The 24,538-nt window shown below is 42.6% G+C and overlaps 2 protein-coding genes across 6 annotated transcripts in view; both read left to right on the forward strand.

Annotated features, from left to right (window-relative positions):
- LOC143174758 (uncharacterized) overlaps positions 1-15,682 on the forward strand; it is a 124,175-nt gene extending 108,493 nt beyond the window's left edge. For 4 of the 5 annotated variants that reach the window (XM_076369626.1, XM_076369624.1, XM_076369625.1 and 1 more), the window contains exons 2-3: positions 2,299-2,379; positions 15,273-15,682. In XM_076369626.1, coding sequence (XP_076225741.1) covers positions 2,322-2,379; positions 15,273-15,631 — 417 coding nt within the window. In that variant the 5' untranslated portion in view covers positions 2,299-2,321 and the 3' untranslated portion in view covers positions 15,632-15,682. Of the gene's footprint in view, positions 1-2,298; positions 2,380-10,202; positions 10,483-15,272 lie in introns of those variants that run through there. The other variant, XR_012999059.1, reaches the window with a different exon arrangement.
- A 395-nt stretch (positions 15,683-16,077) lies between these two features.
- Positions 16,078-21,188, forward strand: LOC116427356 (uncharacterized). Its single transcript, XM_031977591.2, has 4 exons — positions 16,078-16,152; positions 16,384-18,389; positions 19,356-19,972; positions 20,642-21,188. The coding sequence occupies exons 1-4, from the start codon at positions 16,078-16,080 to the stop codon at positions 21,145-21,147; spliced, it is 3,204 nt and encodes a 1,067-aa protein (XP_031833451.2). The 3' UTR covers positions 21,148-21,188.
- Positions 21,189-24,538: the final 3,350 nt, after the last annotated feature.

Consider the following 24,538-nt stretch of genomic DNA (forward strand, 5'->3'; position numbering starts at 1 on the left):
AAGGCAATGAAAATCTCGATAATCACACTTTTACAATATTTCTAGAAGAAAGCTAGGTCGATTTGTCTGTTTTAGTGTTAATCCTTTGCACTTGGAAGTTTTTCATTAGAAATTTCTAATCTTCTTTGAAACTAACAAACAAGAAACCGTAGGTAAATTAAGAAATATAGCATAATATTCTATATAAGACTATAATTTGCTATATTAAGTCTAGTGGTGACTCAGAGTCACCTCTCGAGCGCAAAGGATTAAAAAATATAAGGCAATGAAAATCTCGATAATCACACTTTTACAATATTTCTAGAAGAAAGCTAGGTCGATTTGTCTGTTTTAGTGTTAATCCTTTGCACTTGGAAGTTTTTCATTAGAAATTTCTAATCTTCTTTGAAACTAACAAACAAGAAACCGTAGGTAAATTAAGAAATATAGCATAATATTCTATATAAGACTATAATTTGCTATATTAAGTCTAGTGACTGAGAGTCGCCTCTCGAGCGCAAAGGGTTAAAGGAGAATGAAATCCGCGAAGAGTCAAGATGCGACGAGGTCGCCGCGAGACACCAAGGCCGTAGTTCCCGTTTGAACCCGTGGCATGATCGGGCGTAGTTAGTACGGGACCGAGGTAACACGCATCCCAAACTTTGATTAAACGAGTCGCAGGGACCCGCGGCCCGACTCATTTGTCTGCCGTCCGCCTCCTTCCACCCGACTTCTTCGACTCTCCTCCGCCGCCGCCGCCGCCGCCCTCCCGCCCCTGTATTCTTTCCACCCCTCCGCGATTCCTCGTCCGCCGCCTACCAAGAATCGCGACGATTCCTTGAAACACGGGCCGCGAGGGTGGTCAAAAGTTTCGGCCGTTTAAAACAGGTGCTCGCGATCGCTATCTACGGCCGTTCCGGTATCGATCACCGACACGCCGGTTCCGAGAAAATCGGAACACCGTTTTCTCCTTTTCTTTCTTCCACGGCGGTTCCCCGTCGCGTTACACCGACGAGGATTTCCTCGATTAACACGTTGAACGCCGTGGGGGTCACCGATGACCAAATCGAATTACTATAGTTCACTTAACCCCTTGCCTTATGATTCACTTTTCAATTGTGATCGATATAACAACTTTGTCAGTGATAATTGATCGGAGAAAGAGAAAAATTGTATGCATTTTCTACGTCTACGTTTGCCCTGCAAAATAATAATTAGTAACAGAAGAATAATATTTTATTTTAATTGGTAAGAATTAGGTAATATTTATGTTCAGTGAATTCTATTGAAAATGTTCGTCGCGAGTTTATTATGAGGCAATGGGTTAATTAACACTAGGTTGACGCAACGCGTCAAATTGATGCATATTGGATTCTAGAAATATTATTTTGTAAATGTTTACGTCGATTTTGATTGATGCGAGCACACTGACATGTGCCCCAATTACCTACTATCAAATCTCCAGTTTCCACAATCTAAATGAACGAGCATCAATTCTTTTAGGAATAATAGAATGAAGTGTACAATAAATGCCCGTAAACATAGTGTTAAACGATGATTATTTCGAAACATTTCTATATTATAAATAATGCTGCTTAATGCGGTGACATTCAGATGGATGAATGTGCAGTAATAACAATTCGATTTAATCAAATGATTTAGTATTACATCTTCACCATTTTGTGTATTTTGTTCTATGAAACCGTGCGGCGTTCAACGTGTTAATAATCGACCCCTGTGATTTATTTCGTAACTGTGATCGATACAACTGCTTCGTCGTTAACCCTTTGCAGAAGTTCCTCACCGGAAATACAGGTAGCCATCGTACAACACGGTTTCGCTCTAACGCAGAGGCAGCGAAACCGTGACACATTGGATGATTACAAGTAGAGAAATAAACGGCACGAGCTTATGGGACGACCTAATATTACTAAATTGTATATTAATAATAAAGTGACAGTGTATACTAGTTTACCGAGGCAAACTAAATCGAACGAAATCGATTGAACAGTAAACTACGAGTGCATCGAACGATTGCATTCGTGCGACTCGCAAAATATCACGAACCTAATTAATTCAACTCCTTAATATTTCCATTACTGAAACTGAAATAATGAAAAACCAGAGACAACGAAGGAAACAAGAGAAACCCATAACTGCACCAAAGAATCCTTCTGTTCCAAGTTTTTCTTTTGTAGCAAAGCAAAACAGGAACAATTATTATTTAAAACGTTCACGTTAGACTATTGTCAACTTAGTTAAGTTATTAAATAGTTTCATTTCGCATCAGTCATCTTGTATGTTACGATTGTTTTCCAGTCATTCACAAGCGTCAGTCACCAATGATGAAGATTTTCAACCTGATCGAACAACCTACAAATATTGATCAGTTCATTCGAAGTAAGTATTATTCCTGTAATTAATTACTATCCTTGAAAGGAAACACAGGCGTAGAATACGTCTAGAATTTCTCTCCTTCTCCAATAAATTATTAATGACAAAATAATCGTATCGGTCAGAGTTGCGAAAGAAATCGTATATCAAGGGGTTAACGTGTCGCACATTGAGTCGCATTTTACTTAAATCTCATTATCTCATAGCATTTCCAACAGTGTTTTTAGACTTTTAAAATTTGGGCCCTATATACAAAAACAACATTTTAATCATTCCTTTTATTCTCATAAGCAACTGAGAGTCACATCGTGGCATGACTCGTTTTAAAAACACGCGGTACGATTAGGGTTAAAGGTAATTACACCAATTTCACAGAAGTCTGCAACATTGCCCCACCAAAACATGACCAATTTTATTCGCGTCGAACCTCCGAACGAGAACGGGACCGAATCGAGGAAGTGGCCCACGGTGCGCAACCGTGGAAAGCTGTCCGTGTGTGGTCCCGGTTCGTGGGTCCTTCTGTTTCGTCGTTCTCTCTCTCTTTCTCTCTCCCCCTCTGTTCCTCCAAAGAGCGAGTCCCTCTGTTCGGGCGCGGATCGGCAACGATGACGTTAGTAACCCGATATCACCGCCATCCACGTCCCGCAGACGGCTTCCATACAGATGTTCCAAAGGGAATAGGGCCGTGGAGAGAGGTGGCGTGCCATTATCCGTTTACGGAATGCCGTTTCGCGGTGTCCCCCACCACTCCCCTTCCAGCCATCACCCCTTTCTCACCCCTCGGTCTACACCCATCGTGTGTGCCCCGCCATCGATAACGGTAATCGGTTTTGTTAGACGCGCGTCGAATCGTTGACGATAGACCGAACCTGTACCTGCAGCCTTCCTCGGACTGTACAGGGTGTTTGACAAATTTCGGGCTAGCGAGGGTTGATTTTTGAATTAGCGATTTTTAGGGGTTTTCGGGAAATTGTATGACCCGGAGGATATTGAAATTTTTTCGAACTGTGCAGGGTGTTTGACAAATTTGGGATTAGCGAGGGTTGATTTTTCAATTACGGATTTTTAGATTTTGGGAAATTGTATGAGGTGTGGAGGATATGGAAATGCATGCGAATTGTGCAGGATGATTGACAAATTTGGGATAGTGAGGGTTGATTTTTGAATTAGGGACTTTTTGGGCTTCTTGGGAAATTGTATGACGTGGAGGATATTGAAATTTTTCCAAACTGTGCAGGGTGTTTGACAAATTTGGAACTAGCGAGGGTTGATTTTTGAATTAGCGATTTTTAGGGGTTTTTGGGAAATTGTATGACGTGGAAGATACTGAAATTTTTCCAAACTGTGCAGGGTGTTTGACAAATTTGGAACTAGCGAGGGTTGATTTTTGAATTAGCGATTTTTAGGGGTTCTTGGGAAATTGTATGACGTGGAGGATATTGAAATTTCTGCGAACTGTGCAGCGTATTTTCCAAATTTGGGACTAGCGAGGGTTGATCGTTGAACTAGGGATTTTTACGAACTTATGGGAAATTTGGAACTAGAAATTTGTATGAGATGCGGAGAATATGAGAAGAATTTTTAGAGTATAGAGTGTAGTTGTTTGTATGGTATCAGAAAAAATCGTTTTCTTCCGTAATGTTTCTTTGCAATTTCTTAATCTTAGTTTAATATTCCCTAATGAATGACTTAAGCGAGAATAAGTCAAGAAAAGAGACCAGCCAAATTCCAAAATCGAATTGACAAACTTTGGATTTTTTCGAATGATCATTAACTCGATCTAAAGCTTGATTCTTAAGAACGAAGCTTGATATGATATTTTAATATTCTTATGTTACTTTTAGAATCACCCCTAGCTGGTTGCATTGAGATTTAGGAAACACCCTGTACAATACACTCTAGCCTCAGGCCCAGTAACAGTCTTTCCTTGCTTTCCCTCTTTTTCCGTTCCTTTGCTTTTTCCTCGGGTAATTTCATCGCGCATTATCACGAATAACCGGGCGGAGCTGGAAAGATAACGGACACGTAGCCGGAAGAGCATCTTCGATGCTATTGGGGATGTATATTGGTTGCGCTCGGACTCTAGTTACAGAGTCTTCTAGTCGTAGAGAAGAAAGCTCGGTTGATAGAGAACATAACCGGACGGTTCTGTTATAGGGAACGAGTTAGAAGAGAAGTTGACGCATATGCACACTGATTGTACGAACATCATCCATCTAGACGACATTTACAGAAAATTTGTCAAATATTCAACTTTTTTAAAATAAATTAAATGATCCTGTTCAATTTCATTTTTGTATATATTTCAGAATGAATTTCCTCGGTGACATACGAAGGAAACGAAATTTTCTTCGATCCGTTCTACATCTTTTTTAATAAAACATCCAACACTACGCGATAAAATATAAACGTTCTTCGAAACTGACTAACCAGAAAACACGCATAAACTAAGAAACAAATCAGTTCACTCCAATACTTCATACATTGATGCATTACATAAGCTCCCAGATCACTTGAGAGCAATTATAACTTGTCGGACAACTGATGAAAATGTTTAATAGCGTAAATAACTGGACAACAGTGTAACCGTTGCGACACCAAATAATAACTCTACCTTTTTCAACCCTTTGCACTCTGAAGATTTTCACTTGAAATACACAATACTTTCTAATCAGATATAGACAAGATTTTATAAAATGAATTTATCAAGAAATCACACATAAATTAGGGAACAAATCTATTTTCTTCCGATATTTCACCTATTGATGCACTGTACAAAGATTAATGGTAAACACTAAAGTTTACAATTTCGCCGTATCGAATCACATGGTGACTGGGAGTCGCCTCTCCAGTGCGAAGGATTGATATTACATAACAAGCCTTCACAATCTCTCTGCATCAAATCTAGCGGTGACTGTCAGTCACCTTTCTACTGTCAGCAAAGGGGTTAATCGAGGTCCTACCGTGTAAAAGAAGGGGTGAAGTGTGAAAGGAAGCGAGAGGGAGGCGCCACCGGAACTGTTTCGAGGAAAAGAAGAAAGCGCGAGGAATCTCCGGTCGGACGTGCGAAAAAAGGCGAGAAAGGGTGAAAGAAGAGGTAGGAGGAGGGGTTACGTCCCGTATATACGATTCCCTAGCGGCGATAAACGTCCCGACGGTGAGGAGGAGGTTTCGCGTGACGGAAACACGCGAGAAACCGTGCATACATGCGTGTCGCGCCTCGTGGAGCGACGCGACGCGCCGCCTCGTCGCATAAAGTAGGTGGATATGGCCGGGCCCCGGCGCTCGTAGATAAGCAATTACGATGGAATCCGCAGATAACGGGGACAAATTCGAATTCCGAGATTCGGGGCTCCGATAGGATCGACACGAGACCCCTTATCCTCTATCCTCGCTCCCTTCCCTCTCTGTTCCTCCTTCGACGCGTTCCCACGACGACCGGGGGATTCCTTTTCTCTCGTTTTTCCGTGCCGGACCGACTCCCGGCCGGCTCCGATCCCGTTGTCCTTCTACTCCACGAGAAGCGTTTCGCTCCGCAGCTAAGCAGGTACCTAATCTCGCCGCGACACGGTAGTTAGGATACAATGAAACGCGCCGAGGTTCAGCGGAATGACGATAATTGGAGTGTGCTGGTGGTTTTAGGATTGAACTTCCGACAATTGTTAATACAGGGAAACGCGATCCGAGTAGAGATGGAAATGGATCGTTGCGTATGGGCGTACGGCGACGCGTTCGGAGGAAATGAGTATTTACGTTATGCTTTTGTTTGGTTCAGTTGGAGCGTAATTTGAATGCTTGGATCGAAGTGAGTGGTAAAGGAATTAATTAACGTTGGAACTACCGGGCGGGTCGAAACGACTCATTCCTGACTTCATTTCTTCCAGTTACTCGACAGACAACAGACACTTCTCTGGGAAAGTACTAGAGGAACTGTTTTAGCAATACACAAACTGAATTGCAGTCACTGAAGTCTCAGTAATTGCACTGTTGTTTCTACGGAACAATTTCAAAAAGACCATTTAACTGCTTGACAATTTAACTACTGTACTAGTCAGAACGACTGGTTTCGGTTTCCTTGTTTCGCAATTGTTGATGTCTTAAAAGAATTGAACATTCGAAGTGATTTCGAAAATATAGCTTCAGTTGAATACTATAATGAATATCTGAAGAAACTGGAAATAATCTATTGTCTCAATTTTTATACGGATTACGCGTCAATCGTATTAAATGCTCGGTAGTTCTAGTGTTGAGTCTTGAGAAATTAACTGTTATACAATATTAATTTTTGTTTATTCTTTTTGGGAATGTTTGTATATGTATATAAGAATGTATATTGCAGTATTTAGTATTGATAATATTGATATATTCGCTACGGAAGCATGACATTTTTCATAATCTTCTTTTAAGGACATCGCAATGTCGCCAGTTTCAAAATGGCTACCGCGTTAATCGCGCGTATAGTCTCTGCTAACCTCAACGACACGTGACTTACTACCTTTTTATTTCAAATCGTCGTGAACCACACACATATGTATGTAATACTGGAAATTCTCGTATTACAGTGTTGTTTTTCTACAGGGTGCAATTAAAACATTCCTTTCCTGGTCGCAGTTAGAAAACGTGAAAGATAATACGGCCGTGCTTACTGTCTCCGCCGCCAGGGGGCCACGAAACAAAGATCTTCGAACTTCCCAGCATTTAAACATTAATTCTCGCTAGAAATATTCAAAGCTTTCCTATAAAACACGGACTTCTCGAATTCAACTAATGAGAAAGCATGTAAACCAAGGAACCAAGCTGTTTCGTTTCAATATTTCACGTACGCATCGTACAAAGCTTAATACTCCACGTGACACCTAAATTTGTAGTTTCCAACTTGCACTGTAATTCACCATTTTATTCGATATAACAATTGCAGTGCAAGTTGGAATTCACTTCATTCGATGTAACGTAAGTTAAACACTGTTACATCGAATAAAATGGTGAACGAGTCATCTCTCGAGTGCAAAGGTCGAGGGAAAACAAAGAATTACAAATTGCTTCCATCATTCGCTACTAAGAATTCAATGTTTCAATTAGAATTTCGAAACATTCTCCCTTCTTTCGTTCATGTCACAGTGTACCAATTTCCAATTGTTTCCGGCCACCTTACTCTCGAATATTGTCACTGTCACCGACAATATTTCACTCTGAAACGGACACGTACCTGGAAATACCTAGGAAATTTTTCAAAAACCCGACCGACCAATCGAAAGCCGACTCTCTGGCCGCACTCTGCGAGTGTAGAAGCTAGGCGATATGTCGCGTTTTATTATTTCGAACGGGCTGCGCGGTTCCCGCGGGATACGCGGCTCGCGTTTAGCCTTATCAACGCGGGACGAGCTTACACGTGCGATCGGCGTACACACGGGGACACGGTTGACGCGCGCGTGCTGCCTGGAGAGCACAGACGTATCGCGTTACGATGGAGCAACGCCCATTCGGTTTCGGATAGCAGAGAACGCACGAAATCGCCTAGCCAGGCACCTAGCGCGACACGCGAAACGCGCCGGTCACCGCGGCCCCGACATCACGGACGTTTCGCCAATTGCCACTTTGATAAGCTCCGTCGATATCGTCGCTGTCATAACGTTAGGTTTAGTCAACAATTCTTTCCGATGAAGTTCATTCGGCTAGATCGGAGGTGGTCAAACCGTCGCGCATGCGCCAAACGTGGCACGTCGAATGATTACAAATAGACAAACGGCACGAGCTTATGGAACGACCTAATATTACTAAATTGTATATTAATAATTAAGTGATAGTGTATAATAGTTTACTGAGGCAAACTAAATCGAACGAAATCGATTGAACAGTAAACTACGAGTGCATCGAACGATTGCATTCGTGCGACTCGCGAAGTATCACGAACTTAATTAATTCAACTCCTTAATATTTCCATTACTAAAACTGAAATAATGAAAAACCACAGACAACGAAGGAAAGAAGGAATACCCATAACTGTACCAAAGAATCCTTCTGTTCCAAGTTTTTCTTTTGTAGCAAAGCAAAACAGGAACAATTATTAATTATTTAAAATGTTCACGTTAGACTATTATTAGCTTAGTTACGTTATTAAATAATTTCATTTCGCATCAGTTAGTCACAAGTCACTACTAAAATCAAAATAACGAAATCCAGAGACAACAAGAGAAACAAGAAAATCCCACACAAAATGGCGCATCACATCCTTGCGTCTGCTTATTCTTTTTAAGTGCTTCAATAAACGTGTTTCCTATGAACTCACGTGAATTAATTAATTTAACTGCGAGATTGAGTTATTCCTTTTCCTACCACAACCGTGAACGTGCAAAGGTCGAAGAGGTGCTCGAGTTGTATGGCGCATCTGAACTTGTTTCAGCACAAAATTGGCGTACGATATGCAAAGGTCGAGACCCGTATTCTAAATGAAACTTCGCATTGCTGAATTACTTAAATAAAACAGCTTTGCTTAATTTATTTGTGAATTAACACGTTGAATGGCACGTGGGTCACCGAATTACTACAATTCATTTGATTAAACGATGACTTGAAAACTTTTCCATATTATAAGTAATACCACTCAATGCACTGGCATTCAACGTTTCAATCCTGCAATAATAACAACGCAATTTAATTACATAAGTTAATTCGCATTCCAAACGTGGATGTTCGGTCTCGGCAAAATGTCGACATTCGTCCGCAAAGGGTTAATATTTACGTTGGTTTTTAAGGGTGCGATCAGATACGTAAGATTGCTTTGTAATTGCTCGCAAGAGCAACTTCTAATTTTAGTATAATAATTGCGAAATAAGCCACGGTTTCACTTGACTGGTAGTTCTAGTGTTACATTGATGGTGATATCTTTTATGTTTGAATCCTTAAAGACTTAGTTGAATATTTGCAAACGTATCGAGGAGTATCATCGTTTCTTCAGTTCAATGTTACAGAATTGAAACGCGATGTCTGCCTGTCGACACCGTTACTTTCCACCGTCGCCATTCGGTTCCCGTTGCCCGACCAGTTGGACGAGAGAATCATCTCTGTCGCAGCGTTGCTATGGAGATCTTCTCGATTTTCGAGAGTTTTTCGACGAACCCTGCGATCGGACCGCTTCGGTTCCATCGTGATTTCAGGAATTCCCATACGAACAAACGGTTCTACGAACATTGCACTTTTCCGGAGAAAATTATCGCCAAGATCGCCTAACTTCCACTTTATACTTCCTTCTTACGTCGATCACAGTGAAGTTCGATTAAATTATCAATTAAATATTCCTAGTAATCTTAAAAAATACCTTTTCACCGTTCGATAGATTTCATCGTTTATCATTCTTTGCTTTAATTTTAATACGTGACAACATCGAATCTAGAAACTAAACAATTTCGACAAACGTAACTTCACGAAGAACAAATTAACTGAACACGAGCATAATCTCCAAAAACCTGAGCTACATTCTTATAGGAAAAATATGATACTTTTCGATGATAAAATGTGCTCGGCTAATTTCAATCGACGCAGGATCGCGATAGTGTTCAGCGTTTTTTCGCAGAAATTGCAGAGCACGAGAGAAAATCGGGTCCGAACGAGCGTACCGGAAGAACACGGCGGATCTTCTCTTTTTCGGGGTCGCCGCGAGACGCCGCGGGTGTGTGTCCCTGTGTGCGTTGTCCCCCCGACACCTCAGGCTTAATTAATTTTAAACAAAGTTAAAGTCAGGTGACGTGCAGCCACCAACGCGAGCGAATGCACTCGAGCGAGCGTCGCGTCGCCGTCGCCGGTAACGTAATACGGAGTCGGACTACCTGACCGATCTGACAGTAAGCTCGAAACAAAATCGAATCGGTGCACGGGGAGCATCCGTACAGCTGAAACTCGTTTATAAACAAGCGTCGCCCCGCGCGGCACCTCGGCCTTCTCCGTGGGCGGAGATGAAAACATCAAGACAATCGGTTTCTATCAATTCCACAATTTCGTCTCGTATTTTATTATCGCGGCGTACTCTTTCCGCCGGTTCCTCCAATTCGACGGGACTTCTTTTCTTATCGCGTTACATTGGTTTTCGTCGTGGGAAATGTGGGTATTATATAGGTAATGTATAGATAATGTCTGGATGCTATATAGAAAAATATAAATAATATATTGAAGTATAGAGTTGTCACTCAATTAATTCTGGAAACGTTCTACGATGTTCAATGCTCGAAAATTCATAGATGTATGAATATATAATGTCTAGATGCTATATGGAAAAATATAAATAATATATTGAAGTATAGAGTTGCCACTCAATTAATTCTGAAAACGTTCTACGATGTTCAATGCTCGAAAATTCATAGATGTATGAATATATAATGTCTAGATGCTATATGGAAAAATATAAATAATATATTGAAGTATAGAGTTGTCACTCAATTAATTCTGAAAACGTTCTACGATGTTCAATGCTCGAAAATTCATAGATGTATGAATATATAATGTCTAGATGCTATATGGAAAAATATAAATAATATATTGAAGTATAGAGTTGTCACTCAATTAATTCTGAAAACGTTCTACGATGTTCAATGCTGGAAAATTTATAAATATATGAATAGATATGAAACGCGAGAAGCTAATGCGGTTACGCCCGTAAAACGAAAATTGAGAAAATTAATGATTAGGCTTCTGAAATTATGTAACATTCAGAAGTTATAAAAGCAAGGGCTTTCTAATCTAAAGAAACGAAGGAGTAAATGCTTTAATAACTGAGAAAAATATTATCTATTTCATAAGGATTGACAAAAATCAGAAAATGTCAACAAATCGATTTATCATTGGCTTCTTAGCGACTCATAAATAGATACGAAAATGGATTTGAGAATTGATCGATATAAACATTAACCCTTTGCACTCGGAAGTTTTCCACTAGAAATATTTGAGCATTTTCCGACGAGATACAGACAATATTTTGTGCAACTAACTCGAAGAGAAATCACGTCCATTGAGAAACAAAAATATTTTATTTTATTATCTCTCAAATTGATGCATTACGCGAAGTATAATATTAACACTAAAACTTTTAGTGTCTCTTTTTTTGCCATTATTAAAAAGATAATAAATGTTTCTCTAAGAAATTATTCAAGAAATAGATTCAGCAGCACGCAAATCGTATTATAAATCCATGGAAGTCTCAACAGATACTCTTGGAGTTTCTATAGAGAAATTTCAAAAAGTCAATTTCACTGCTCGGTTTTAGTGTTAAATATCAACTTTTATAGTTTCACTGTATGAAATCAAGCGGTGAGAGTCACCTCTCGAGTGCAGAGGGTTAAATCCTTCAAATGTTGCATGCCACGTATCGAAAGGTACCAACAAAATCAACTGCAACTATAATTCGTTCCCATTGATACCGTAGAACTACCAATTGGAGAATTCCATAGTATTTCTGATCCGGGATAGCACGAGTACGCTCTGGCGTGACGTACTATACGCAATTCGCTCTGACAAATGTACCTTTCTGATTAAACGTCAATGATACCGCAGCAGTTCTGTTAAAAACAGCAGGCCGTCTCTCCCCGACTTACCGTCATAGGTTGCGTTTCTCGTGTTTCGTTCGAATCGCGAAATGCCGGAACGGGCGGTGTTTCCATTGGAGCATGCTCCGTTCCGGAAACAAACGTCAACGGCGAACAGATCGATGATTCGCGTCCATGGAAACCGCGGCTGGACCAATGCGGCGGCGCGCGCGCCCGCCTTTTTGCTCCCCCGAGCCGGGAGGGTGAGCTAACGAGCGAAAAGAAAAGCGTCTGGGAAACGCCGCGGCGCGCGTCGCGGGACGAACAATATTTGCCGGATCGGGCGGCGGGACGGGGGCAATATTTATTTCAAGCCGGCTGCGTTCCTCCGTCCCGTCGAAACAACGGAAATGTATTCGGCCGGTATCGATGCAGGCTAACTCGTTAAAGCCTGGATATACTTGCGGAATCGCAGGCTTGAATTTCAAATTTTTCCTCGTCGAAGGTTCTATCGGCTCGCAGCTAGGCTTCGACGTGTTCTTTACGACGTTCCCTCCAGAATTACTTTCGTTAAGCGTGCTCGACTTGTGCATCAGACGGTCTGTAAAGAATTTTTAGAGCTGCAGCAGGAAACTGCGATGTTTCGCCTAACGCGTCGCGTCGCGTTTCTCGCGAGCGTTTGGTAACGTTTTTAAACTGAAACTCTTATCGAACAGGGAAAACGTTGGTTTTTTAGTTAAGTAAGAGATTTAATTTTATTGTTTTAGTTTCTGTAGCTTGTGTATGAATGAATTGAGAGGAAACGATGGAGAGAAGTCGGAGAGCAACGCGTTATTAAAATATATATGGTAGATCACCATTGATTGACGAGTCAGCCTGAATTATATAGTATCTACTTGGCATTATATAGTAGATCTTATTACAATATTCATGGTTCGAATATTCTTGATTCCTTGCGTCTGATTCTTTCTTCGATTCAATTAACCCTTTGCTCTCGAGAGGTGACTCTTAGTCACCATTAGATTTAATATAGCAAATTATAGTCTTATATAGAATATTATGCTATATTTCTTAATTTACCTACGGTTTCTTGTTTGTTAGTTTCAAAGATTACACGTTTCCAATAAAAAACTTTCGAGTGCAAAGGATTAACACTAGAACTACAGGCAAATCGACCTAGCTCTCTTCTAGAAGTATTGTGAAAGTGTAATTATCGAGATTTTCATTGCCCTATATTTTAACCCTTTGAACTCTGTAGGCTCTAATATTGCACCAGTTATAATATGAAATATTTTAATGAATCAAAGAAACTACCCTAAAATTCTTAGATTCTCCACGCATCGAAATTTTGTATTGAGAAGGACAATAAAAGATCGAAGGAATGCTATAGCATTTTTCATTTTCACCGGAGATACCATAGAAATTAGTTGCAGTTGCTGATCAATTACAAAACCATCCGGAGTGCTAAGGGTTAATATCTCAAATGAAAGTTTCCATTGCTACGTGAAATATTTCAATGAAACACCTCTGTTGCTTAATTTATCTATGAATTATCGTTAAATTAGTTTCAAACAATACGATCTATATCTCGCCAGAGAATGTTGAATATTTCCATTGAGAAACTTTCGAGTGCAAACGGTTAATTCGTACATTACCAAATCAGGTTATTTAGTCGTTTCTCTGAGAAACGCTTGTATGTTATCAGTGATTGTAAAAGAAGGAATCACGGATAGGTAATTTTGTCTGGTGGATTTAGCGTTAAACAGGGCAGCGAATCGATTAGCGGACGGTCAGGTACTTTCCGAATCCGCTCCCTCTTGGCCCGTGCATCGCGCTCTAAGTACTCCGGACTCGTCGGTTCGAGAACTTGCCGAGTTCTACTCATTAAGACATTATCCCCTGGGCCGCTTGTCTGAGGCAACGTCTCGACGCGGTGTGCAATCAAGGCGCACAGACGCGCACTTAAATTACTACTCGAGAGTATCGAACGCGGGACGGGAACTTGGCTCGTTAACGCGACGCGGAATCGCGGGGCCGAACTTCCCGAATCCGCCGGTTCTCGTGGCGACTAACAAACCATTCTGTTATCGGCCTGTAACGATTATGTGCGCCCCTGATTTAATTGGTGAAAAATAATATTACGGGCAGTGATTTGCTTCTAGGAAGACAAGCTCCTTTGCTGATTTATTGGGAATATTTATGTGATTTGCTCATTTATTGGGAATATTGATGTTCTTTGTTTGCTTATTGGAAATATTCGTGTTTTTTGCTTATTTGTTGGAAATATTTATGTAATTTGCTTATTTATTGGAAATATTTTCTTTTTGCCTATTTATTGGAAATATTTTTTTTTTGCTTATTTATTGGAAATATTTGTGTTCTTCGTTTATTTATTGGGATTTTTTGGAGTCGCTTCTATCGATAAGTGTATCAGATTATTTAAGAAACTGTAAATTTATTTGTAGAAGAGAGATATTCAAGTTTCTCGTTTTGGTTACTTCTCAGGGAATGGTTGATTAGGTATATTTTGTTTGTCGAATGTTCAGGGATTTTCACAGATTTCAGTAACTTCACTGCGATGAATCGAATCGTTCTTTGTCTCTCGGAACTCGATTCACGAGCATCCCGTGAAAATTCCTCGTCTCCCTTGAATCAAAACCATGTGATAAATTAAAGTATTTCACCGTTCATTTTATGTCTCGTGATGTGATTGGTGTGATACCTCGAAAGATCCAGGGACTCGCGAAGACGGTGACATGAACGAAATCAAGTCGTTGACTCATCGATCTCTGATTCCTCGACTGAAAGATTGTTGTTTAGTACGAAAAAAGGACATCACCACACTTCGAATATTTTACATATCTCTTTCACATCGTGTACGCTTTGTGCAACTTTCGAAAGATCCACGATCTAACGATTAACACGTTGTATCTCATGGGACTTAATTGAATGCAAAGTCCAATTAATTGAATGATGATGATGGTTTGACAACATTTCTGTATTATAAATAATGCTACCTCATATGGTGACATTCGGCTAGATGAACATGCACTAATAACAGTACAATTCAACCCTTTGCACTCGGAAGTTTTTCACTAGAAATATTTTCACATCTTCTGATGAGAGACGATATTTTGTGAAACTAACTAGAAGGAAAACTACACGTTATTGAGGAACAAAGCTATTTTATTTCAATATTTTTTAAATTGATGAGTTATACAAGGTATGATATTAAATATCAAATTTTATAGTTTTACTGCATGAAATCAGGTGGTGAGTGGTAGTCACCTCTCGGGTGCAAAGGGTTAATATAGTATTTCTTCCGTTTCGTGCATTTTTCTCTGTGAAATCGTGCGGCATTCAACGTGTTGATATGACTTTGTTCAGCGGGACCAGCGAAAGTCGTTCACCACCAGCGAGGTGGGAATATGGGAACCGCTTCGATCGATCTACGAGCAGTGGACAGGAGCGAAAGGCGAGCCTTGCTGGGTAGAAGTTCTCATGCCGCGGGACCATCACACGAGGACGCTGAGCCGGGTGAGCCGACCGCAACCGGAAGAAGCGAGGGTGGTCTTCGGGGTGCGACACAACCGGCCGCCGCCGCGAATCGTTCGGATAATGGCGGAAGACTTCCGCCGGAGGATAATGAAAATGCAACTGAAGAGATGACGTTCTACCCGAGGAACAAACGAAACGGAAAGAGGAACACGAGGAACCGGAAACGCAAAGTCACTTTCGCTCTCTAAATTATTCGAGGGACATATTTCGATACTAGAATGAAAGATTAAATCTTGCACATGCTGGAGACAGTAATTGAATAAAGGTTTTTCGATTATTGCAAAGTGTTTGTTAATTATTGTAGAGATTCGTTAACCATGAAAACGAAAGGAGACATTGGGAACAATGAATGTTGTGTTAAGGACGTTTTTATTTTCATTCTGTTTGATATTTCAACCGGTGAACACAGAAATAGAAGCATTCGAGAATCGATTTCGACAATCGATTCGCCGCTGTTCGTCTGATTCCCAACTGTTCTCCAAATAGTCATCCCAAAATTTCAAAATGTCAGATCAGGATCGATCCTGATGCATACACTTTAAATGACAATCAACCGTTTCAAAATTTTAAGTAACATCATCTGAAACCCATGAAAATTCATTTGGGAATATTGACTCGTCGATCGGATTGAACGATGAACGGACTCAAGGCTTTCGTGCTGCAAGATCTTCCTATCGTCTCGTCGAAGGGTCTCCATAGATCTACAAAAGTAATTCACAACTATTCCAACAAAAGTAACTTTGTTCCTTTCAGTTTATACTTGAAAAAGCCTGTTGTATTCATTAAATTCTCAATTAAAATTCTTAACCAAACATCCCCATTATAATATTCATATATGCAATCACTTTTCGTCTTCTTTTATACGGAACAACGTGTTAAACAAAACTCTCAGTTATTGTTGTGTCTCACGGAGAAAGGCATTTATCTCGAATCATTTTAGCTGCCCTCCTGCAATCTGCACTGCGCGACTTCGTCCCGTCGATTCTGGAATTTATTCGAATTTTCGAATAAAACCGAGGTTCCCCATGACTCGAAGCGATGCGAGCCATCGAAAGACATCGTTCCAACGGAGCGGATCGCGTGCGAGACAGAAGACGTCTGGACAAATCCGCCGAGCGTTCCAACGATAGGAGCGATCACATCAATGACGATGAATTCGAGGTTGTACGGTTATAAATTGGACCCACGAGTAACGCCGATAAACATGTCTGAGATGAATCCCCTCAAAAACGACGATTTCATGTCCTTGCTGGACGGGAACCCTGTTCCCAAAACGATGAAATGGAAGCTGAAAGGGTACAAGACGCTGCGACGTCGACGGACCGACGACTTCGCGTTCGTGCCAGGCGCCAAATACGATTACGACGTGGACATACTGTCCTCGAGCAACTGCAATGCGATGGGAGATGTTCAAACTTCCCCGAAAACAGCGAAAAATGCTAACGCCTTGGGGAAAGATATAATATTATCGGCTAAAGCGATCGAGACCAAGGACCGAGCCGAGTTCGCTCCGAGAAACGAGATCATCCGATCCGAACAAGTGGAAGTAACAAAGATCAATGAGGCAAAAAGAAAATTTCAAACGGAAGAATTGAATAGCTCGAATCCAATGGAGACAGGAGTAGTTTCCAGCGCAAAGATCCAAGTGGCGCAGAAGCTGCTCTCGCTCCCGAAGGTCGAGAAGATTATATATTTACCGATTTCTAAGCCGGAAGCGCCGGTGATGAAGTGTCAGTCGCAGCCGTCGGCTCCGTACTCTTCGCGGCCGCCAGATGATTCCCGGAAGCCGCCGTTGCATCCGCAGTGGCTGGAGAAAATAGGCGCTACTGGGAAGTCTTCGTTGAATAGTCGCAAAAAAGATCATCCAATAGAGTATCGTGAACAAAGTCAGCCTCCAGACATTGCTCGACAAACATCATCTATCGAACGATCGTCTTGGAGAACGGAGGAAGGACCTGAAGTTAGAGAAGAAACGTATACGCAACCGGAAACGGTTAAGCCGGTGGAGGAAACGCTTTACGCGGAGGCTCAGCCAGAAACGAAGACAACGGAGCCTAGAGAATCCGATTACCAACCAATGAATAAATCAATATCATCAGACCAATCGAATAGTCCTCAGATTCCGAAGCTAGCCGAGAGGAAGATGTCCAAAGAAGAATCGAAAAACTTGGCCCATTCATGGAAGCACGAGAGTGTCGATGACCAGGTTCGTTTCCAAAAGAAGATTGATAAAACCAGTCTGCGCAGCGTTTACGAGTCCATGGGGATTCCGTCCAGAGAGACTCCGCCGCTGAAGATCGTTAGTCCGAGTCTAGACCAAGCGAAGACGTCTCCGTGCGCTGCTACGCGCGCCAGGCTACAACAAAATGGCGGCTCCCAGCGGCAGCAAGTCGGTTCCTTCGGTTTCGACGGATCCTCGATGGCGGGTAACGGCGGGGGATCGAGGAAGCCTCCGGGCTCTTATCCTCCGTTCCCCAGCCGGCGATCGTCGTCGAACAGCTCTTTGCTGGTCAAGCCTGCTCGCGTTTTGAGGAAGTCTAAAGCTGTGAACGCGAAAACATCTTCGAAGAATATTTCGACCGGCGGGGAAAGATCAACGCCCAAGAGGCGCGACGAGGATGACGGGGACATGATCGAGGGGAAGTCGGTGTGCACGAAGCCGCGGGAGAACAAGTGTTCGCGGGATCAGCATCGTCCGAAGCAGAAACCGTGCAAGCGTTACTGCTGTCCCGCGTTGCAGGTGTCGTCCGACTGCGACTGGGACAAGTTCCAGTGTCCCAAGCAGAAGGGTCAGCAGGATTGCAACCGGGCGCACGAGAGGAAGCGTCAGAAGCCGAAGAGGGATCCTACGTGTCTGCCAGAGGAGACCGAAGCTGACGCCAGCCGGGAGGTGTGCACCAGCCCAAGGAAGTCCACCGGCAGGAGGGATAAGTGCGACAGGGAAAGGTAACGAACGCTTAACTTCTTGAATTTTATGTACCAGGTCCTAGGAATATTGTAGTCTTAGTGATTTAGTTGTTGATTTCTAAGAGAATTACGAAACCTATGCGAGTTCTCGGTTTTTAGCTCTTTGCGGACGATTGTCGACATTTTAACGAGACGAAATTTTCGTATTTCAAAGACTGAATCGCAAATAAACGATTGAATTACTCAAACAGCAAGAAATCGGCGCGTAGTTTCTGCTTTCTCTATTGTTTAAGGTTACTGCTGAAAGTTTCGTATATTTCAAAGAATCTTCGTCCGCAATGGGTTAAAGATGAAGAATTAACCTCATCGTTTGACTCTCTTAACGATATGATATTATCATCTATAACGAAACCGTTTTGCTTCCAAACTTTTCGTTACGCGATAGGTGAAGTATTCAGTGTCAGAAATTAACACGTTGACTGCCACGGTGTTCACCGATGACCGGAGATTCCAAATTACTTGAAAACAATTACAATTTGTCAAACAACCGACGTCGAACCACAATGTTCGATAGCGTAAATAAATAGATAATAATGTAACCTAATAATTGCAGTGCCAAGAAAGAAGTAATCGTTCCTTTATATCTTTGCTACAGAAGAATAAGAGGTACATAAAACTCTGAAGTTTTTCGTGGCAGTCGACGTGTTAAAAGGATCATTAACCCTTTGCGGACGGACGTCGACATTTTGGCCAGATGAAATGTTCATATTTGGAATACTAAGTTGCAAACGAACGATATCATTACTGGGATAGCAAGAGATCAGTGTATAGTTTCCTTTTTTCTATTGTTTAAGCATTTGATGTATAATTTAGCATCATATGTTACCAGCTTTGTGTACTTTAAAAAGTCTTCGCAAAGGGTTAAACTTACACTAACTGTACAGTCATCAGGCGTAAAAGGCAGGTAGCTTTTAAGAAAAACAATTTTCGTGTAATGAAACTCAGGGAAGACAGAAGCTGCGACAGACAGGCCAGTCAGAGGCGGGAACGGCAAAGCTGCAAACGCGAGCAGCGCAGCTGCGAGCGAAAGGACAGGTCCTGCGAGAGGCAGGAAAGACGACAACGCTGCGACCGGGAGCAGGGCGGCCGGGAGATCTGCACTAAACCGCGCAGTCGGGAATCGTGCGATCGTCGAAGGGACTCTTGCGATCGCGATCGCAGATCGACGAAGTGCAACGGGAGGCGGAATTACACGCAGTTGGCGTACACGAGGCAACCGAGCGGGCGCAAGAACATCAATCGATTCTTCTCGATGTCCTCTCTCGGCCTCCCCTTCGTCGGCGCGGCGAACAACAAGTGCAAGCACTCTCTCTTCTGCAACCCGTCGATGAGCAGATTCTACGGGAAGAAGGGATCCCCGTGCGACAAGCCGCCGTCTTGCGAGTCCGCGAAGAAGAAGTGCGAGAAACCGCCAGCCAAATGTCTGAACCAGAGGACGGAGAACAAGTGCAGAGCCAGGGAGGAGACGCTCTGCGGGAAACCGGAAAGGAAAGCGAGTCCTTGCGGCTCGAGCGACAAGGCGACCGACATGTGCGCTAGGAAGAGGGAAGACATTTGTAAAAGTAATTTCGGAATTCGATACCGTGGGTCTTGAGCTTAGAGTTTTTGTTGCTAGAATTATTTAACGCTGCTAGAAAAGTGCAGAGGCACAAACGCGAAATGGAAGTTGTGAAAACAAGGATGCGAGAAGCTCCGAGATAAAATCGCGTATTTTCGCGAGATAACGTATATTTAACACTAAACTCGCCGGATAGACAGAAATAATCTATTCCTGGTTTCGGTTGTTACATTCACGGAAAAGGAAGAGATATCGTATTTCAGAAATGATTGAAGAAGCTGATTCAGTGATACGTAAACCGAAATATAAGTCAATTTAAATCTCAATAAACGCACGCTTATAGATTCCATAAACAAATGTTAAAGGGTCAGTTTAAGTACTCGCCGGTTCTAGCGTTGATCCGAGAATTCCGTGAAACTAAATAAACTTCGACGCTGCCCGCGTCACGGGCGTTGAGGAGCCAAGAATATACAATCGCGTAAAGATACGCGATCTAGATGCCAGAGTAAATGTTAAAATTACATTGCCGGAGTTACTGTCCCCGTCACCGCGGAGAGGGTTACGTACGACCAATAAACGTTAGTGTCGGCATTCTAGGCGTAAATAGTTCTCGCTAAGCGTCCCCGTAAATCCGCGGCTGTCCCGTCTTCATTTCCGATTCTACGGCCCGCAGGCAGGAAAGCGGCGACATCGTCGGAGGAGGCCGAGACCGCGAAGGAACGGGCGGAAAGGGAGCGGAAAGAGATTGAGCGGTGCAAGAAAGACATCACAGGCAAAGACAAGAACAAGAAAAAAGGGGGGAAGAGTGTGACCGGTTTAGAGCGTGTCGTCAGCCCCTGCAAACAGAAGGGCGGGTTGGGGTCGTCGGGCAGTTGCGGGCAAGCCGCGTGCTCCGCTGTCAATTGTCTGCCCGGCGTCGATTCCTCTTTGTTCGTCAACCGGGACAACAATTTCACGATCACCAACAGCCTGCCGGATCGGCCGTACTCCACCGCGAGTCTCGGTCTGATCGATCACGACGAGAAGGCCTTGTCCGATGTTCACCGGAACGACTATTGGAACCTGGATGATAACGTTTTAGCGGATGCCGGCCATCTTCAGGGCTTCCTTCGACAGTCGGAGGACGCGACAACCGATAGCTCGTATGGCAACTGGTTCCTATCGTGGCTTCATGGCTGAGAAGGGGAACGACGCGTGGTACGTATTTTCGGAGGGACGTTTTCCTGGAATTTTTAATTGTTATTTTGTGTACACGTGGTTTTCGGTTGCGTGCCCTTTAGACTTGAGGAATATAAGTATTAACCGTTTGGACGCTAAACAACTTTTGTGGATATTTACCAGAAATGCGGAAGTGATTGGGTGTGTATGCAAAAAAATTAATAAGAGTACTTATCTAATGAGATCACAAATATTGTGTTGTTACAAAAAAATATCAGAAAATAACATTTATTCAAATAAATTTACTTTGATTTATTTCTTGAAGAATATAGTAAGACAATTATTATTGATGATGAACAGAAGCGCCTCCGCGCTCTCCGCGATGTTGGCACAACACAAGAAGAGCGCAAGGACTCAAACGGTTAAGCGAAGTTGGATGAAGCAATTCTTATGCCTACAACAATTTCCCTCGGGTCTCATTGAAATCGGTCGATTTCGTTTTCCAAAGGTTCAGTTACAACAACATACCTGGCGATACTGTCTTGATCCTCTACACTCTTAAAGTCGTCTAGTGTGAACCGTCAATCTGACCGAAATGATCAATATTATTCAGGATCGGTTAAGAACAAGAAGCAAACCGCTTTAGACAATCCTAAACAAATTGGATCGTAGTTTATTGAACCGACGGGGGCAGCGGCGAACGGCGGGGATGTCTTTGCACAATGAACGAGGCAGGACAGGGGCGTGCACGTGAATGGAGGGGTAGCAGGAGGTGCAATTATGGGTTTATTCAGGTCTCGCCACGGGATACCCGGGGTGCCGTCACCATGGAATTTTTCGTGGGGTATGAATACCTGGCGCCTCTCCTCGGCCCTTTTTACGTGGTTGCACACACGCGTACACGGTGCACGCTGCCGAAAGAGAAAGAAACAAGCGGCTGGAGAGAAATGCGCGGGCTAGAGGGAGAGAAAGAAAGGCAGGGAACGGGACGAGGGGAGTACGGCAGAGGAGGAGAAGCGTGAGGACGTCTCCGCGGGGATCCCCGTGCTCTGCCACTTATGGGAACGTGATACGGAGCTTTTCGTCGGATGCTCTCTTGCGTTTTCGCATTGTTGCGCAACCAACGTCGTCCTTCCTTCACGTCCCAGCCGCGTTCTCCTTTCCCGTTGTTCCCTTTTTTTTCCCCTCCTCTTTTTTCCTATATTTCTCCTTCTCCAGTTTACCTCGTGTCTACGCGCCCCTCGACAAAGGGAATCGATGTCAATGGCGATGCTTTGTGGCCCGGTTCTCTTCCGGCTCGTCTCCCGCGGGACATCGGAAATGCGCGTCCGTGCACGTGGAAATGTACAAGGGAATCATCATCTTCGATTCTTCTCTCTTGTTCTTGATTTTCTTTCGAGAACACCGAAATAGGGAGAGCGTCTCGGACACGGTGTTTCTTCGATCATTTTGTTGGAAAGCGGATCATGGTGTCGGCGTTGACGTGGATATCATTCTTAAGGAGATGATGATTCGTGTGTCTACACACAGTCGGACACTTTTGAGCCGAGTTGTCATTCGGAAGATCGAACGGTTGATTTCACGGTTGCTCGGGGAGACGGGAGGGGGCTCGAGGAAGGTCCCTGGAGATCTAGACGTCACATTACGATGTCAACGACTTCTTCCTGAACCACAAACCGCTTCGCCCGTGTGTCCGGGATGAATGGCGACGCCACGGGTGGCACCCCGTCGGCGAGAACCGCACACAGTCCACTGGAAACGTGTCAATTTTGTCAGGATCGTTCGGGCTTGAATGAAAGTGTCGTTCCATCGACACGTTGGAAACCTACCATTCGATTCGTCCGCGAGATCTACCCGTTTAATTTACGACATTAACATTTTGTATTGCTCGCGCGAGTATTCACATTTTTTGGAGAATAATTAATGGACAGGGATTTATGTGATAACCGCAGAAATATAAAAATACATATAATCAAGGTAAGTATAAATCAATAAAAATAATTCGAAATTTATATATAAAGTGTATGTAGACTCTAAGGATGCATTCAATATGGCGTCCAGTGGCGGCTCGTAGCTAAAATCAGTAGGAGTGCTGCTCCAGAAAATGTATAGTCTCTGTTTTAAAATATTTGTATCTTTTTCAGAAACTGGAGGATGACTACTGACATTAACAACATCGCTGCCAACGTTTATTTCGGTGACAGTCTCCTCAATTGTATCTTCTTCAATTCAATAAATCTAAACAAAATATTAGACAAATGAAACTGAAACGAGTCATTGAGTTCCTAAATATAATGTAGTTGATAATTTCTAATAACCATATCTATAGGATTAATTTCATTCTCATAGGATCACGACCGTCACAAATATGTGACGCTGGTAGCGAACGTGTTAAGGATTGTATATTATACAAGTATAAAGAAAGAATTAAAGAATCAGTGACTCATTATATTAAATATTCTCCATAATATCAAGTGGAGATTTTCAATTCCACAGTACCTATACTCGAGCCGCCACTGATGGCGTCCATCAAGGAAGTCATGTGTCCGTAAATTTCGTTTCCAGGAAGATCCGGCTGCCCTCGTCGACTCGACGGTTACTCTTATTATTTTTTAACCGCCGAAAATGTCCCGGGATCGCGGAAGCGGCGAGGAACGAGAACAGAAGGGTTTTTCACGGGACACGTGGACCGTCGTGGGAGGATTGTCCCACGTCAATCAAGCGAGAAGAGGACGGTCTGTACAAAGAAAACGACGTGTCCCGATCTCGTCAAGGTCCTCGGCAAGGATGCACCGAGAAATCTGGCGGACACTCATTATTTTAGGGAGCCGGGACTTGTTTTTCCAAAAGTCCTCGCGGTCTGAGAAAACAAGGTGTTCTTCGTCCACTTCGCCATACGATCGTCCTTCCTGCTAAAGTACTGAGAAAATAGATGTTAACGCTAGAACTACCAGATGGGCCAAAATTACCAATTCCTTGATTTTTTCTTTTGCGATTACTGAAAAGGTTACGAATACCTCTTTGAAAAATGAATAAACTAGCTAACACATTGAATGCCGCACGATTTCATAAAGCGGAATACTCGAATTGGAAAAATACAATGTTGAATCATTTGATTGAATTGCATTATTATTGCATGTTCATCTAGCCGAATGTCATCGCATTAGGCAGCATTATTTATAATATAGAAATCTTTTCAAACGATCATAGTTTAACTGAGTGAACTATAGTAATCCGGTTGGGGGTCACAGGTGACCCCCACGGTATTCAACGTGTTAAGTAATACATAAACTGAAATATAAGCCAATTGAGGTCTTAATAAATTCGCTTCTAGCTTTTATAAAGACATTTTATAAAGACGGTTTATGTGTTTGGTAGTTCTAGTGTTAACCCTTTGCACTCGAAAGCTTTC

Source organism: Nomia melanderi, chromosome 8 (assembly GCF_051020985.1).
Source record: "Nomia melanderi isolate GNS246 chromosome 8, iyNomMela1, whole genome shotgun sequence".
Lineage (NCBI taxonomy): Eukaryota > Metazoa > Arthropoda > Insecta > Hymenoptera > Halictidae > Nomia > Nomia melanderi.

What these genes read in the sequence shown, in the direction of transcription:
- LOC116427356 (XM_031977591.2), top strand. Translation starts at nt 16,078, where the DNA reads ATGAACGGACTCAAGGCTTTCGTGCTGCAAGATCTTCCTATCGTCTCG. An exon ending in GATAAGTGCGACAGGGAAAG is followed by an intron (nt 18,390 to 19,355) that starts GTAACGAACGCT and finishes AATGAAACTCAG; the next exon opens with GGAAGACAGAAGCTGCGACA. An exon ending in GAGGGAAGACATTTGTAAAA is followed by an intron (nt 19,973 to 20,641) that starts GTAATTTCGGAA and finishes TACGGCCCGCAG; the next exon opens with GCAGGAAAGCGGCGACATCG.